This window comes from Salvia splendens, chromosome 15 (assembly GCF_004379255.2).
Source record: "Salvia splendens isolate huo1 chromosome 15, SspV2, whole genome shotgun sequence".
Classification (NCBI taxonomy): Eukaryota; Viridiplantae; Streptophyta; class Magnoliopsida; order Lamiales; family Lamiaceae; genus Salvia; species Salvia splendens.
Genome location: NC_056046.1, coordinates 25,737,750 through 25,755,005, shown reverse-complemented (window position 1 = coordinate 25,755,005; position 17,256 = coordinate 25,737,750). Strand labels below are relative to the sequence as shown.

The 17,256-nt window shown below is 40.4% G+C and overlaps 1 protein-coding gene across 1 annotated transcript; it reads right to left on the bottom strand.

Moving 5' to 3' along the window:
* Positions 1–2,925: 2,925 nt before the first annotated feature.
* LOC121766920 (secreted RxLR effector protein 161-like) lies at positions 2,926–3,645 on the bottom strand. The gene has a single exon (XM_042163148.1). The coding sequence runs from the start codon at positions 3,643–3,645 to the stop codon at positions 2,926–2,928; it is 720 nt and encodes a 239-aa protein (XP_042019082.1).
* Between the last annotated feature and the right edge of the window lie 13,611 nt (positions 3,646–17,256).

Genomic DNA, 17,256 nt, shown 5'->3' with positions numbered 1-17,256 from the left:
CTAAAATACGTTGCAATTAAAACACGCCAACGTAGTTGGCGTTTTAAATTAAAACTCGTCATTGTTGTTGGCGTTTTTACTTATAAAAACGCCAATGCGGTTGGTGTTTTTCCCATATATGGAACAGATAACAAAACGGGTACATTTCCGTTATTTCTGAGGCCAACTGGCCTAGAAATGCGTTTTTCCCTATTTTTAGTCACAGGAGGAAGTAATATAATTAAAGAATATGTCACTCGTGTACAATATGCTTCAAACATAATAATCAAATTTTTTCGTGAATTATGACAAAAAGAAATTAATTTTAAAATACTATAAGTGCCTAAAGTCCTCTAAGCACCAAAATAAAAATGATGGCTCGCTTGGTCTAGTAGTAGAATAATAATATGTAAGACCCAAAGTATCGAGTCTATCATGGCACGACCTTTAAATTTATATTTATTTTCCTTTAAAAAATTTCTGGCTCGTCACTTTCTTTAACCATTATATAGTCCATTTACTTGGCAGATTGATTTATTTTTAAATAAGTCGATACAGTATCCCAAAATTGGGCCTATGACTAATAATTTAATTGGCCCACTACTCACTAGGTGCTACGTGACTAATTGGGCTACAAGTACGGCCTGCTTCGGCTCAATTTTCATCACTTCATAAAAACGATCAAAAAAATAATGGCATAATGAAACTCAAAAACATTACTATTATTGCTCAAAGAAACTACGCAAAGTCATATCTTATATTTACAATCAATAAATTAGCCAAATGCAATCATATCAAAACCTAAATTCATCATCGACCCACAATAAATATCTCATTTACACAGTTTCCATCACTTTTTACCTTTTGTGTTGCTCAAATTAAAAAAAAAAAGGAAAAGAAAATTGTTATTTTATTGGAACACCATCATTTGAGCATTACCAATTGACATTGTTTTATACCCGCATGAAGCAATTAAAAAAATTAAAATTACTTAATTTAAAATTTCATTCTAAACATTATGGAACTGGCCAAAATTTGATTAAATTTCAAAATTTAAATTCCAACTCTAATGAAACGTCATAAAAAGGAATATGTTCAACCGTAATGAAACATAGAGAGTGTTATTTTTTTTTCTTATTTTTGATAAGTAGACCACACCCTCATATGCTTTACTACTATAAAATTAACACTCCATTCGTTTTGCAATAATGAAGACATTTCTTTTCGACACAGAGACTAAGAAATGGATGTTTAGAGTGTTGGATTGATATTTGCATGTAATATGGTAGATATAGTGATAGGAATTTTTTTATTTTCTATTTCTTTTATTTAATTAGATTCATTTATACCTTATTAAAACTCACATTCTATTATAATTTTTACCCATTTATTATAAAGCCAAATTATTTCTTTAAATCCGTGATGAGTCAAATCATGTTTTTTATTCGATGACCGAGAGAGTATATTTAAATGACATTCTTTTTATTAAAATGATAAGAATATAACTAAATATCTAAATTAATAATATATAGAAAAAAGAAATATCTAATCAAAACTAGGAACTAAATACTCCATTATAAAGTCACATCATTTTCCAGATTTTACGAGTGTATAGTTATTTCCAAATTCCAAGATTTTAGGATATATTCTAGGCTATAGTTAAATGACTATGTACATATTAAACCAACAACGCTAGACAAACTCTATCTCTATCATGGTTCCATTCAGCTTTCTTTAAAATTCTACAATTATCATCAAACACAAAGACATGACCGACGATGTGTGCACCGAAATTCTGTTGCATCTGCCGGTGGAGTCTCTCTTGAGGTTCAAAGCTGTCTGCAAATCCTGGAGCCACGTCATCGATTCTCCATCTTTTCGAAAACTACACATTCAGAACAACAGCAACGAATCAAATGACATGGTATATCTAGAGGTTTATATATCCGACGGTGAAATTCAAGTGATATACAACAAGTCTTTAATATCTTATAAATCGGACCAGTATAAGGGTCATGTTTGGGCCCTTAATGGATATGAATAATGAAGTTATGTCATATGGGTTGATTCCAATCTCTTACGATTCCTGCCCGAGGTTGCAATTGGCTTCGATGAAGATTACTATAGGAAAGAAATCAGGAGCATTACATGTTGTGAAAGTATGCAAAAGTTCGATGATGACAACCATGCGAAAAAGAAAGAACACTAGAGTTTTACGTGGTTCGATCGTAAGATCTACGTCCACGGCCAAAGGCAATATGATTCAGTATATTGAGAAATATGCAGAGGTTTACAATCACTCAAGAACTCTCTCCAAGAACTCAACACCTCTAATCTAATTCTAAACCAAGAACTAATCAAGTGATAGTTTGGAGACTCTTTTCTTGAATACCGAAGTAGCTGATTAACTATTTCAGATGCAGTTCGTCTGCTTTATATCAGTCCCTTCATCCTCCAACGGCTCTCTTGAGATGTTAGTTATCAAATCAGTTATAACTGTTCCAACGGCCACTTCCCGTTTCTTGGTTTGCATCAACATGCCGAAGTGCTGCATGATGCCGAAGTGCTGCATGATGCCGAAGTGCTGTATGATGCCGAAGTGCTGTATGATGCCGAAGCTCAATGAAATGCTGAGCTCAATAAACCGCCGAGCTCACCGAGCTTAATAAAACACCGAGCTCACCGAGCTTAATAGAACACCGAGCTCACCGAGCTTAATAGAACATCGAGCTCACCGAGCTCAATAGAACACCGTGCTCAATAATATGCCGAGCTTAATAATATCTTGAACGAGCTCAACCTCTAACAAACCTACAGCTGTTGAGAATGACATTGATTTTTAGCTTGCTGCATCCAACGGTGATTGTGAGATTATACTCCAACAAACTCCACCTTAATCTCAGAATCAACAATGAATCATAATCCTCTGACAAAACCTCAAACTCATCACTCCACAAGTCCCACCAGCCCCAAGCAGTATTTAAACTTCATGGCTGGCAACGGCTTTGTCAACATATCAGCCGCATTATGCTCAGTAGATATTTTCACCATCTTGACTTCGCCTCTCTGTATTTCATCCCTTATGAAGTGCATCCGCACATCTATGTGCTTACTTCTTTCGTGAAACACTTGATGTTTGGCAAGGCATAAGGCGCTGCTGCTGTCACAGTTTATCTCCACTGTATCTTGCTTCTCCCCAAAATCTTCTAGGATTCCCTTCAGCCATATTGCTTCTTTCACAGCCTCTGTCATTGCCATGTACTCAGCTTCCGTAGTAGATAAAGCAACCACATGTTGTAATCCAGATTTCCAGCTTATAGCAGTGCCATTTAGGGTGAACACATATCCAGTTTGAGATCTCCTATTATCTCTATTTGATGCATAATCAGAATCGCAAAACCCCACCAGTGCTCCACCTTGATCCTTACAATCTGCCCTGTACAACAGACCATAATCTGAAGCACCCTTCAAGTATCTGAGCAACCACTTCAATGCTATCCAATGCTCTCTCCCATGGTCTGACATAAATCGGCTAGTAACACTTATAGCCTGAGCCAAATCTGGTCTTGTGCACAGCATTGAATACATTATGCTTCCTATGATGTTTGCATAAGGTATTTTGCTCAGCTCTCTCCTCTCTGAGTCATTCTTTGGTTTCTGATCCATGCTCAACTTAAAGTGAGCAGCCAATGGTGTAGAGACAGGTTTGAAGTCATCAGCCTGAAATTTTTTCAAACTCTCTGGATGTAATTCCTCTGCAACAACCTGAGCTCTCTCTTTGGCCTATCCCTTAGTATATCCATGCCAAGGATTCTCCTTGCATTTCCAAGATCCTTCATTTCAAACTTGGATTCCAGTTCAGCCTTGATTCTCTCAATCACTCCCAGATCTGCTCCTGCCACAAGCATATCATCAACATACAAAGTAGGAAAGCAATTGGTACACCATTCCTTTCTCTGATGTAAACACAGCTATCATACTGTGATTTTCTGAAACCAATACTCATCATATGCTCATCAAACTTGAGATACCACTGCCTACTACTTTGCTTCAATCCATACAAACTTCTCTTGAGCAAACACACTTTGTCTTCATTCCCAGCCTCCATGAACCCCTCGGGTTGATGCATATATATTGTTCTTCTTCAAGTTCACCATGCAAGAAGGCTGTCTTGACATCGAGTTGGTGTAACTCCCAATCATACTTTGCAACAAGGAGCAAGCAATATCCTGATGGAACTGTGTTTTACAACCGGAGAGAACACATCATTATAATCAATCCCCTCTTCTTGAGTGAATCCTCTAGCAACAAGCCGTGCCTTAAAATCTGACACTCTCAACTTCACCAACTTCAATCTTCATCTTGAAGATCCATTTGCAGCTAATAAGCTTTTGGGTCCCTGGAATTCTTCACCAAAATCCAAGTGTGGTTTTTGAGCAGTGACTGGATCTCTTCTCTCATAGCTGCAAGCCATTTCTCCTTTTCCTTACTCGACATAGCTTCAGCATAGGTGGATGGCTCTAAGCACTCCAATACCTCAGCAACACAGAGAGCAAAAAAACTCATCTCATAATCACTGAACCTAGCTGGCTTTCTAATCTCTCTTCTGTTTCTGTCCCTGGCTATAAATATGTGATCTCTGATCATCATCAATCTGATCTCGTTGCTGGGGTTGCTGTGGACTTGAAGCTTCATGGGAACTTGAAGCTCCACCTCCATTCTGATCATCTGGATCACTAGGTGGTGGCTGGCCATGCTGAACTTCTTGATCAATAGATACTCTTTCACCCATCTGATCCTCAGTCTTCAAGAATGGCATATGATGCTCATGGAATACCACATCTCGGCTCACAATTATCTTCTTGTTCCCCTCTTCAGTGCACCACAACCTGTAACCCTTTTACTCCATGTTGGTACCCAACCATCACACATTTCTGAGCCCTTGCATCAAGCTTTCCCTGCTTGCAGTGGGCATATGCTCTACAACCGAACACCTTGAACTGGTTGTACTCTCTATCTCCACCATACCATCTGACATCTGGGATTTCATTTCCTATAGCTGATGATGGAGAGCTGTTAATTAGCACCCGCAGCAGTACACACTGCCTCCCCCCAGAACATCTTTGGCAAGCCTGATGATAAAAGCATGCATCTGACTCTATCGAGGAGTGTTCGGTTCATTCTTTCAGCAACTCCGTTTTGTTGCGGATTAGCCGGGACTGTCCTATGCCTTTGTATCCCATTTGTTTTGCAGAAAAGACTCAAAATCTTCAGATAAGAACTCCAGCCCGTTATCAGTCCTCAAGCACTTGAGAGTGGTGGATTTCTTCAACTTCATCTCTGTGCACCATTCTCTGAATTTTCAAATGCTTGTGACTTCTGCTTTAGGATGTATATCCAGACCTTTCTGCTATAGTCATCTATTATGACATGAAATACCTGCCTCCTCCCATAGAAGCAGGCTGAGCTGGACCCCATAAATCACAATGCGCATAGTCAAGAGGTAATTTTTGAGGTGTGTTTTCCAGCCTTGTATGGTAGCTTCTTGCTCTTCCCCAGAGCACAGTGTTCACTTCCTTGAACCTCTGATCACTTCCAGCCGGAATGACCCTTTCTTGATCAGTTCTCTCATCCCACTTTCTCCAAGATGGCCGAGCCTCTTGTGCCACAGACCTATATCAGAGTCCTCTGCAAGATTCACTGAAGCAACAACAGTTTCTGCTACTAGATAGTATAAACTGTTTCTTCTCTCAGCAATCAGCAAGATTTTTCCATTAAGTGAGACATTCATGTAGCCTTTCTCAGAAGAAAACCTGAAACCTCTAGATTCAAGCATGCCAAGTGAAATCAAATTCCTCTTAATCTCAGGAATGTACCTGACTTGAGTAAGGAGTTTTGTTGATCCATCATGAGCTCTCAATCTGATGTCTCCAATGCCTTTGATGTAGCACATCTGATCATTCCCAACATTACTGACCCGGTTGCCTCAGAAAGGTTTTCAAACCAAGCTTTGTTGGAACAAATATGGAAGCTGCACCCGAGTCCATTATCCAAGAACTCTCTATCCCACCACTCACCACATTCATGATCTGGGGTGGATCTGTGTCTTCTGCAAGATCAGCCTGATTTTGAGTAGCCTTCTCTTCGTTTTGCTTCCTTTTCCACGAGTAGCAATCCCTTTTGAGATGCCCAGGTTTCTTGCAGTAATGACAGCTTCGCTTCTCCTCATTTTGCTTCTGATACTTAGGCTTTTGATTCTGATTGAATTTCTTTTCTTGCCTTTGAAAGCCTTACATTCAAGGCTTGACTGCCACTTCCTTCATTTGTCTTCGAAGAGTTCTTTTCAAGCTCCTTTGATCGAAGAGCACACTGAACTTCTTCATATGTGATTCCAGATTCTGCATTCCGGCCAACAGCATTGCATCTTTAAGATGCTGGAATGTTTTGGGAAGAGCATTCAAGAGCAAGATGGCCTTGTCTTCATTCTTCATGGGGCCATCTACATTCTCCAAATCATCCAGATTCTTGCTGAATCATCAATCTGCTCTGCGAAGGGTCGGTCTTCAAGAATCTTGTATGAGAAGAGGCGCTGCTTCATGTATAGGCGATTAGCAAGCGACTTGGTCATGTATAGCGCTTCGAGCTTCGTCCATACCCCATGCGCTGTGGTCTCCTTTGCAACCTCGCGCAACACCTTGTCCGTGAGATTGAGAATAATGGCGCTATGGGCTTTCTTGGCAATCTCAGCCTTCTTCCTCACGCTCTTCTCATCGAGATCTTCTTTTTCTTTCCCCTTCGGATCAATTGGCTCGATTGCTTCATCGAGCCCTTGCTGGATCAACAGAGCCTTCATCTTGATCTTCCACAGACCAAAGTCATTCTTCCCTGAGAATTTCTCCGCTTCGTACCTCGTCGTCGTCATCGATATCACACTCCGATTGCGCTTCCCACAGACGGCGCCACTTGTTGTGAAAGTATGCAAAGGATCGATGATGACAACAACCATGCGAAAAAGAAAGAACACTAGAGTTTTACGTGGTTCGATCGTAAGATCTACGTCCACGGCCAAAGGCAATATGATTCAGTATATTGAGAAATATGCAGAGGTTACAATCACTCAAGAACTCTCTCCAAGAACTCAACACCTCTAATCTAATTCTAAACCAAGAAACTAATCAAGTGATAGTTTGGAGACTCTTTTCTTGAATAACCGAAGTAGCTGATTAACTATTTCAGATGCAGTTCGTCTGCTTTATATCAGTCCCTTCATCCTCCAACGGCTCTCTTGAGATGTTAGTTATCAATCAGTTATAACTGTTCCAACGGCCACTTCCCGTTTCTTGGTTTGCATCAACATGCCGAAGTGCTGCATGATGCCGAAGTGCTGCATGATGCCGAAGTGCTGTATGATGCCGAAGTGCTGTATGATGCCGAAGTGCTGTATGATGCCGAAGCTCAATGAAATGCTGAGCTCAATAAACCGCCGAGCTCACCGAGCTTAATAAAACACCGAGCTCACCGAGCTTAATAGAACACCGAGCTCACCGAGCTTATAGAACATCGAGCTCACCGAGCTCATAGAACACCGTGCTCAATAATATGCCGAGCTTAATAATATCTTGAACGAGCTCAACCTCTAACAAACCTACAGCTGTTGAGAATGACATTGATTTTTAGCTTGCTGCATCCAACGGTGATTGTGAGATTATACTCCAACATTACAAGTAATTGATATTAGAATTGATATAGAGAATATTTACCTAAGATAGAACACAATTAATGTAAATTTAGGTTTACCTTTTATGCATCCTTATGTAGCCTATAAGAGGATGAACTCTGTACATTGTTATTCAATCAATAAGAATATATTCATTACCCGTCTAAACATGGCATCAGAGCGGGAGGCGGCTCGAATTGCCCGTTGGCTCATAAATTTTTCATCACAGCCTGATATACCAATCCCGACCTATCGACCCAGATCAAACCAATCTCGGCCTTTTTCAGCCTAAACCAAACCAGAGATATCCAACCTGCAAATCGAAACCATGTCAGACACAGAGGATGTCAAACCCGATTCAGAGCAATCGGGAAAACTGAAACACAGCAAGAATGTCACCGTGGCGTTCAAGCTCAATGGAAAGAACTACCCGTTATGGTCGAGGCTTATGAAAGTCAAGATCGGAGGCCGAGGGGCCTATTCGCATATCAGAAAAGATCCCCCGAACCCGGAAGCAAGGGTTATGATGATTGGGAAGAAGACGATCTAGTGGTGTTTTCATGGATCGTTGATAACATTGAGAATGAAATCATCGCCGACTTCGCTCATCATCAAATGGCGAAGGCTTTGTGGGACAGCCTAGCCACGACATTTGAAAACAAGGCGGACAAGTATCTAATATAAGACTTGGAAGAGAAAGCAATCACAATCAGACAAGGAGAACTGGACTTGGAGACGTATTACCGGAGAATCAACGGCCTATGGATCAATATCGATCGTTGCCAGAAACAGCCCATCACGTGCTGCGATAAGGGCGTAAATCAGTACCGAACACATTCAAATGAGAAACGATTGTTCAAATTTCTGACCGGGCTAAATCGGGAGTATGATTCCATCAAGCGAGAAATCCTCAAAGAGGACCCCTACCCATCAGTCGAGGCGGCTTACGGATGGGTGAAGAAGGAGGCGGCTCGACGGAATATCATGCCACCGGCGACGTCTTCCCCAACCGAAACCGTCGGCAATTACGCCGAAGACTCATCATCTGGGGGAATTGGGAGCGGGTTCTCGGCCCAGAACCAGCGCGCGCCACCGCGACACGGACCACCGCGACCCGCAGCTACCAGCCGGCTGGGGAACCGCCAAGACACGTCAAAACTATGGTGTTCACACTGTGGCCGACAAAAGCACACATATGAGACATGCTTCAAGAGATTGGGGTACCCGGAATGGTGGGAAGAGAGGCAGAAGGCGAGAGCATCTCAATCCCAGGCTAAATTGGCCGTGGGGGTGAACGACGATGGAGTACCGAAGCAAGTCGGTACCGGAATTAATGGAGGACAGGGGCCGACAGTGAACTCAGACGGCCAACCCGGCGGCGGCAACGTACGGGGGGCAGGCAATTTCGCCGGACGAACAGCAGCGACGGGAGGGTCAACGGAAGGGATGGCGGCGCAGAAGGAGGTAACGGGTTTGGCTATATGCCAAACCCTAACTTTCTTGGCAAATTAGACCCTCCCCCACATAACTTTCGAATATTACAGAATGTACCCCGAATTTTTGTAGAGGAACCCCCTGACCCTTTTAAATTCGATACAGACCTCGGCCTCAAACCAAAATCCCATTTGAAACCCTATAGTCATAGAAATTGCATATCAGCCCCAACTTTATGTGATTATGTATCTAAAAACCCATTCTCTGCACTAGAAAATATTTCCGCTGCATTACATGTTGATAGAATCGCTAATATACATACTCGAGGGTGGATTTTTTACTGTGGGGCAACTGACACTCTGACTCCGAAAAAATGATTTTGTTGATTTAAGTTGTGATGTTGATAAATCGTATATCCGAACTGCCATATGGGGAACTAATTACAGTTGTTGGATCTGGAACTATTGAGATATCTCCCACACTTCGCCTCAAGAACTGTCTATATGTGCCTACTTTGTCTCAACGGCTAATGTCTATTAGTCATGTCACGATGAAATTGAACTGCACGCTCCTAATGCATCCTGATTTTTGTATCTTGCAGGATATTCAGACGAGGAGGATTCTTGGGCGTGGCACTGAGAAGCAAGGACTCTACTACGTGGACGAGATAGCTCAACATGGTAGCGCAATGCTGACTCACGGATCCACGAAACAAGAAACTTGGCTTTGGCACCGACGACTAGGACACCCTTCCTCGGGTTATTTTAAACTTCTTTTTCCGAACCTTTCTATTCCTACTGATTTTTCTTGTGCAACTTGTGTTTTGGCCAAGAGCCACAGACAGTCATTTAAACCTACGAATACTAGAATGAATTCCATGTTTTCCTTAGTACATTCTGACGTGTGGGGTCCTGCTCCGATTATGGGTGGGAATGGTTTTAAATACTTTGTGATATTTGTTGACGATTGCACTAGGATGACGTGGGTTTATTTTTTGAAACACAAATCGGAAGTTTTTAACAGATTCACATCCTTTTTCAAACTTATCCAAACACAATTCCACACTACTATTAAAACCCTTCGATCTGACAACGGGAGGGAATTTGTGAATCATGACATGACCTAATTTTGCACAGAAAAAGGCATCATCCACCAGACCACTTGTCCCTATACACCCGAACAAAATGGGGTAGCTGAGAGGAAAAATAGAACGATCTTAGAAATGACCCGAGCCCTAATGATTGAATCCAAAGTCCCGAAATCTTTTGGCCCGAAGCAGTTGCCACTTCCGTCTACCTCATGAACCGACTCCCCACAAAAATCCTTCGAATGAAAACCCATCTTGATACCTTGTCCAAAGTTGCCAAAATTCCCAATTACCTGAACATATCCCCTAAAGTTTTCGGGTGTACCGTCTATGTTCATATCCCGAAACATGAAAGAACCAAACTTTCCCCGTGTGCAACCAAGTGTGTCTTCGTAGGATATGGGTTGAACCAAAAGGGCTACCGATGTTTTGATCCCCAAACCAAAAAGGTCATCACTACTATGAACTGCAATTTTTTGGAAACCGAATTCTTTTACCACACCCACCTTAGTAGCCAGGGGGAGAATAATCCAGGTAGTACTAGTGACTATCTAAGTTGGGTTGTGCCATTGTCAAGCTCTTCGATTAAGGATCTAACAGAACCAGTCGTCACTACCGCCGAGCAGGTCTCACCACAAGAGTCATCTCAACCACCAACCCAAGCTCCTCCTCCGACGATATCCGAGGTAAATCCCAACTCAGAACAATCTTCTATTTCCACTGACCAAGTTGAAACAGAACCTCAAGAAGAGGAAAATGGCATTGATGGAGACACTGGAAGGTATATTCTCCCACAACGGAGTACGAGAGGGATACCGCCAAAAAGATATTCCCCCGAGAAGATAGGGAAAAAGCAGATATGGGGTTGCCAACTTCGTGCAAGGAAATCTATCTAAAATGGCAAGAGCGTTTGCGGCTGCATTATATGAAGAAGAAGAGATCCACAAACAGCCGAAGAAGCAATGAAACACAAGCACTGGAAGGAGGCAATGCTCACTGAAATGAAGGCTCTAATGAAGAATAACACGTGGGTGAAAGGCAAGCTACCTGAAGGTGCGAGAACTGTCGGATGCCGATGGGTATTCACAATCAAGAGAAGGCCGGACGGAACAGTAGACAGGTATAAAGCTCGACTCGTAGCAAAGGGATATACTCAGACGTATGGCGTCGATTATGCTGAAACATTCTCTCCTGTAGCCAAGATTAACACTGTAAGAGTGTTGTTTTCAATCGCTGCAAACAAGGATTGGCCACTTCATCAGTTCGATGTGACTAATGCCTTCCTCCACGGAGAATTACCAAAACCGTGTTTATGGAACCCCCTCCTGGGTTTACTCAAGAGTTCCAGAATGGTGAAGTCTGCCAATTGAAGAAGACACTTTACGGCCTAAAACAGTCACCTCGAGCCTGGTTCGGGAGGTTCACTGAAGTGATGAAGAAATATGGGTACAAGCAGAGCAATTCAGACCACACCTTGTTCCTCAAGAAGAAAGAGGTAAAATCACGTGTCTGATTATATACGTAGACGACATGATTATTACAGGAGATGATGAAGAGGAGATTAGCGAGTTAAGAAAGAACCTGTTCAGAGAATTTGAGATGAAGGATTTGGGATTGCTTAAGTACTTTCTGGGAATAGAAGTGCTACGGTCAAAAAAGGGGAATCTTCATCAATCAAAGGAAGTATATATTGGACCTATTGGCAGAGGTTGGGATGATAGACTGTAAGCCAGCAGATACCCCCATAGTTCAAAACCATGGGCTACAGTTGAAAGAAGGTGCAAGACTGACAGACAGGGGGATACCAGGGTTAGTCGGAAAACTGATCTACTTGTCCCACACAAGGCCGGACATAGCCTATGCAGTGGGAGTAGTAAGTCAGTTCATGCATGCACCCCAAGAAGAGCATTGGGAGGCAGTAGTGCGGATAGTTCGATACTTGAAGGGAACAGTTGAACACGGACTTATGTTTGAGAAACATGGTCATATGGAGGTTCATGGTTTCACTGATGTTGATTGGGCTGGCAACCCAAATGATAGAAAATCGACTGCCGGCTATTTCACCTTCGTGGGAGGAAACCTTGTGACATGGAGGAGTAAGAAGCAAAAGTGGTAGCACTATCCAGTGCAGAGGCCGAATTCCGTGGAATCAAGAGTGGATTAACGGAGATACTATGGCTAAGAAAGCTCATGGCAGAGCTGGACCTACGACCTGTACAACCATGTAGGTTGTTTTGTGATAACAAGGCGGCAATCAGTATATCAGAAAATCCAGTTCAACATGATCGAACAAGCATGTGGAGGTGGATAGGCATTTCATCAAGGAGAACATTGAAGCTAAGGTGGTGGAGATGCCGTATGTCAAATCTGAGGATCAGTTGGCTGACATTTTGACGAAAGCTGTGAACTCGAAGTCATTCCGAGAAGTATTGGGCAAGTTGAGTATCGGAAACCCCGTCACTCAACTTGAGGGGGAGTGTAGGAAAGAAATCAGGAGCATTACAAGGAATTGATATTGGAATTGATATAGAGAATATTTACCTTAGATAGAACACAATTAATATAAATTTAGGTTTACTTTTATACATCCTTGTGTAGCCTATAAGAGGATGAACTCTGTACATTGTAAATCAATCAATAAGAATCTATTCACTACCCGTCTAAACAAGTGTATACTGTATAGGCTGTATAGCAGCCAACAGTAGATAAATACAACTATATATGGCTCACATAGTTTGAATTTCAGGTCTGTAATTAATGGAAATCGACACAGGGATATGACAAATCTCTAACCATCATAATCTTATAAATACATTATTAAAATAAATACAACTATATATGGCTCACATAGTTTGAATTTCAGGTCTGTAATTAATGGAAATCGACACTGGGTATATGACAAAATCTCTAATCATCATAATCTTATAAATACATTATTAAAATAGTTATGCTGCCATTACAGATTTCCTTCATCACAATTAATTCCTACCTATAAATATAAATTATACTTAGATATATTTAACAATAGCACACCATCACTCCATCAGATATAGATGCTCTATAAAAAACAAAAAAAACAAAAAAAAACAAAAAATATCACACACGCACAAAAATATGACTATACATAGTGGATTTATATGTACGTTATTATCGAACATGTTTTTATTTCTATTTTAATTAGAGATTTGGTATAATTGATCTAGGGGAAGGTCTATCTCTTAGCCATTTTGTTGGTCGATATAGGTATTAGAAGTTATTTTCCTATGTTTCTTTATTTATATTATTATTATTTTATTTTTTAATGAGGCTAGCTGGTTTGTGCTGTGTGTGTGTTGCTTTTCACACAAAAACGCACACGTTAACATAAAATGGAGTGTGAAAATTAAGGGGAAAATAGAATCTTCGCAAAAATTGCAAGAAAATGGTAGTACATCTGTAAAAAGTAAGCAAAGTTGGCAATTTATTCGAATATGAAGAATCTAATAAAAGTATAGTTGGTAACTTCAAAAGCATATCTTTTGACCCAATAGAGAAGTTTCTTGGAGAATACAATAAAATCGGTGAGACTTAAATTTAAATATTAACCAACAAATTCTACAAGTAATGTAAACCATTATATATGTTGAGGTCAAACTCAACCATGAAACACAAAAGTGTATACTTGTCAACAGAGGTTAAAGACATAGTTTTTAATATCAAATTAACAAATAGTACTATAATGTATGTTCCCTCCCTCTTATAAAAAAAACTTTACTTTCCCTTTTTGACCTTCTCCATGATAACTGAATAAGTCTCCAATTTTCGTTAAACGGAAAGTATTATTTAACACAAAAATTTTGTGTGAGACTATTTCACTGTGAGATGTGTCAAATAAACTTTGTATTTAGTGACGTGTATTTTTTATTATGCTTGGATCCAAACTTTAGTATAATGAAACAGTTTCACGCGAAACTAGGAGTGAATAGGGCCCAAAGAATTTAACGCATATGGCCTCAATTTAAATAAGCCCATGTACGTTGATAGCCCACGAAAGCCCAAAAAGATGGTAGTTGATGTATTGATCTCAAAGTTTCAGAGAGAGAGAGAAATTTTACGCAGTTATTTGATCTTGAGCAACGCTAGAAAATCTTTAAAGAATTGTTAGTTTGTATTTTTGTAAGTTTTTTTTATAGTTAAGTGTGTGTGTGTGTTTTTTTTCAAGTTTTTTTTTCTTTTTTCATCTTTTAGTTGATTGTTAATTGTGTGGATATTAAAACCAAAAGGCTTATCCTCTGTGTGTCTAGAGTTGCAACTTCAACTTACATAACGGTCAATTAGCACATTGTACGGTGAAGAAGAGTGTCGAAGAGGGAGATGGCGAGCTTGAAGCCGCCCTTCTCTCTACAAACCAGACATGTCGCTCAATTCCTCTTGCCATTTCCGACTTCAAGATTCTACTCTCCCTTCGCCTCTCGTAATCTCTTCCTCTTATCTTTGTCTTGGTGTGTTTGGGTGTGTTTTTAGTTCATTGTTTTCCACCCAAGATTGAATTTTGTTGGATTTACTGCTATTTCTCTTTTTTGTAATTTCTGGGGTTTCTATATATCTGATATTAAATGATATTGGAGTGAAAATGATCCAATTTTTATTCATCTTTTATTCAGTTAAATTTTCCCCATTCTTGATTAGTTAAGATTTTTCCTTTCAAATATTAGCTGAAAGAAGCCTTGCATATGCTTAGACACTGTTTATTCTATCAATTTAAATTAAACCAGTGTCTGAAAAAGTTTCTGTTTGGATTTATGATGTTATAACATATGGTTAAAGTGATATTTATTACTGGGGATATTGGCACCTAATATCATGAAACTTTCAAAAAGTTGGGTTTTTCTCACAAACTTTGAAATTGGCAAATAATATCACGAACTTTACCCCGAGTTTGTTATTTCCCATCAATAAAAAAATCATGGCTATATTAATAGATTGAAGAACAAATGTGGAAGGTGTGTTTCAAGAAAAACTATTCTCAAAGATTGAAAAATTTGAAGCTCTTGAAGTTGTTGTCGAGAAATTATGAAAAAAAATTCGTATCATGATATGTTTAATCCTAGCTACAGATTGTCGAATGTTGGGAGAGGAAAAATCAAGACTTGGAAATCGAAAGAGAATTTTATTCACCAGAAACGGAAGATGAAAAATTACTGAATAAAGCAGAATAACAAACTATTAAAAGCTCAAAACTAACTAACGGCTATTTCCATCTAACGGTCAGGATTAAACATGACTAACTAAGCACATCCAACGGCTGTTGAAACGAGTTGTTATAACAGCCGAACTCTTCTTCATGTTTTTGATCGTTCTCTCCAGACCCGGAGCTGCCGAGCTACCGAACTTGGTGCCGAACTACCGAACTCGATTAAGCTCGTAACACCGAGCTCTGACACCGAACACCATCACCGAGCTCAAAAAAACCGAACTCAACAGCCGAGCTCAAAACCGAAGCTATCACAATCTACCAACAAACTCCACTGTGTGATAGCGAGTCACCAACCAGAACTCCTCCTCTCCAGTCCCACCAGTTTCAAACATAGCAGAAACTTTTCCTTAGGTAATGGCTTAGTCAACATATCTGCCGGGTTTTCTGAAGTGTGAACTTTGAAGACTTTCACATTGCCTCTTTCAATCTCCTCCCTAATGAAGTGCAACCTCACGTCTATGTGCTTACTCCTCTCGTGATATATTGATGCTTAGCCAAGCTCAATGCACTGTTGTTGTCACAACCAATGCTCACACTACATTGCTTTACACCAAAATCCTCCAAAATCCCCTTTAACCACTTGCTTTCTTTCACAGCAGATGTCATAGCCATGAACTCAGCCTCTGTGGTTGATAATGCAACCACTCCCTGCAAGCTGCTTTCCAGCTGATGACGGATCCATACAAAGTAAATAGGAACCCAGACTGAGATCTCCTGGTGTCTAAGTTACCAGCAAAATCAGAGTCACACCAGCCAACCAAAGCATCCCCTTCATGGTCTTCTCCTCCTTGAACAGAATACCAACATCCGATGCTCCTTTCAAGTATCTCATCAACCACTTCAGTGCAGCCCAATGCTCCTTACCATGGTTGGACATATATCTACTTGTTACTGAAATAGCTTGTGCCACATCCGCCTTGTGCTAATCATAGCATACATGATGCTACCAATGATGCTATCATAAGGGATCTGTCTCATCTCATCTTCCTCAGCCTTACATTTTGGTTTCTGGTCTGCAGACAATTTATATTGTTGGCTCATAGGAACTGAGACTTCCTTGATGTTACTCATCTGGAACCTCTTGAGTATTCTCTGCACATAATCAGTTTGAGACAACACAATCTCTCTCTTCTTTCTATCTCTGAAAATAGACATACCCAGAATTCGTTTTGCAGAGCCTAAATCTTCATCTCAAAAGCATTACTGAGATCAGCCTTAACTTTCTGAATTTCTTTCAAACTTGCTCCAGCCAAGAGCATATCATCCACATATAAGAGTAAGTATGCCACAGCAGCTCCACCTACACTCTTAATGTAGACACACTCATCATAGCTTGATTTCAGAAAACCACTCTTAACCATGTGATCATCAACTTCTTATGCCACTGCCTACTTGCTTGTTTCAGACCATATATGCTCCTTTCAACAAGCACACCTTTCCCTCATCACCTGGCCTCTCAAAGCCTTTTGGTTGTGCCATATAGATGGTTTCTTTCAAGTCTCCATGCAAGAAGGCTGTCTTGACATCAAGTTGTTCAAGCTCCCAATCTCTTCTTGCAACAATAGCCAACAAGTTTCTGATACTAGTGTGTTTCACAACAGGTGAAAACACTTCATCATAGTCAATACCATGTTCTTGTGTGAAACCCCTAGCAACCAACCTTGCTTTAAATCTGACACTTTTACCATCAGCTCTTCCAGCTTCTGTTTGAAAATCCATTTGCAACTCACTACCCTTCTACCATTGGGCCTTTCCACCAGCACCCAAGTCCCATTTCTAAGCAGTGAATCAATCTCCTCAATC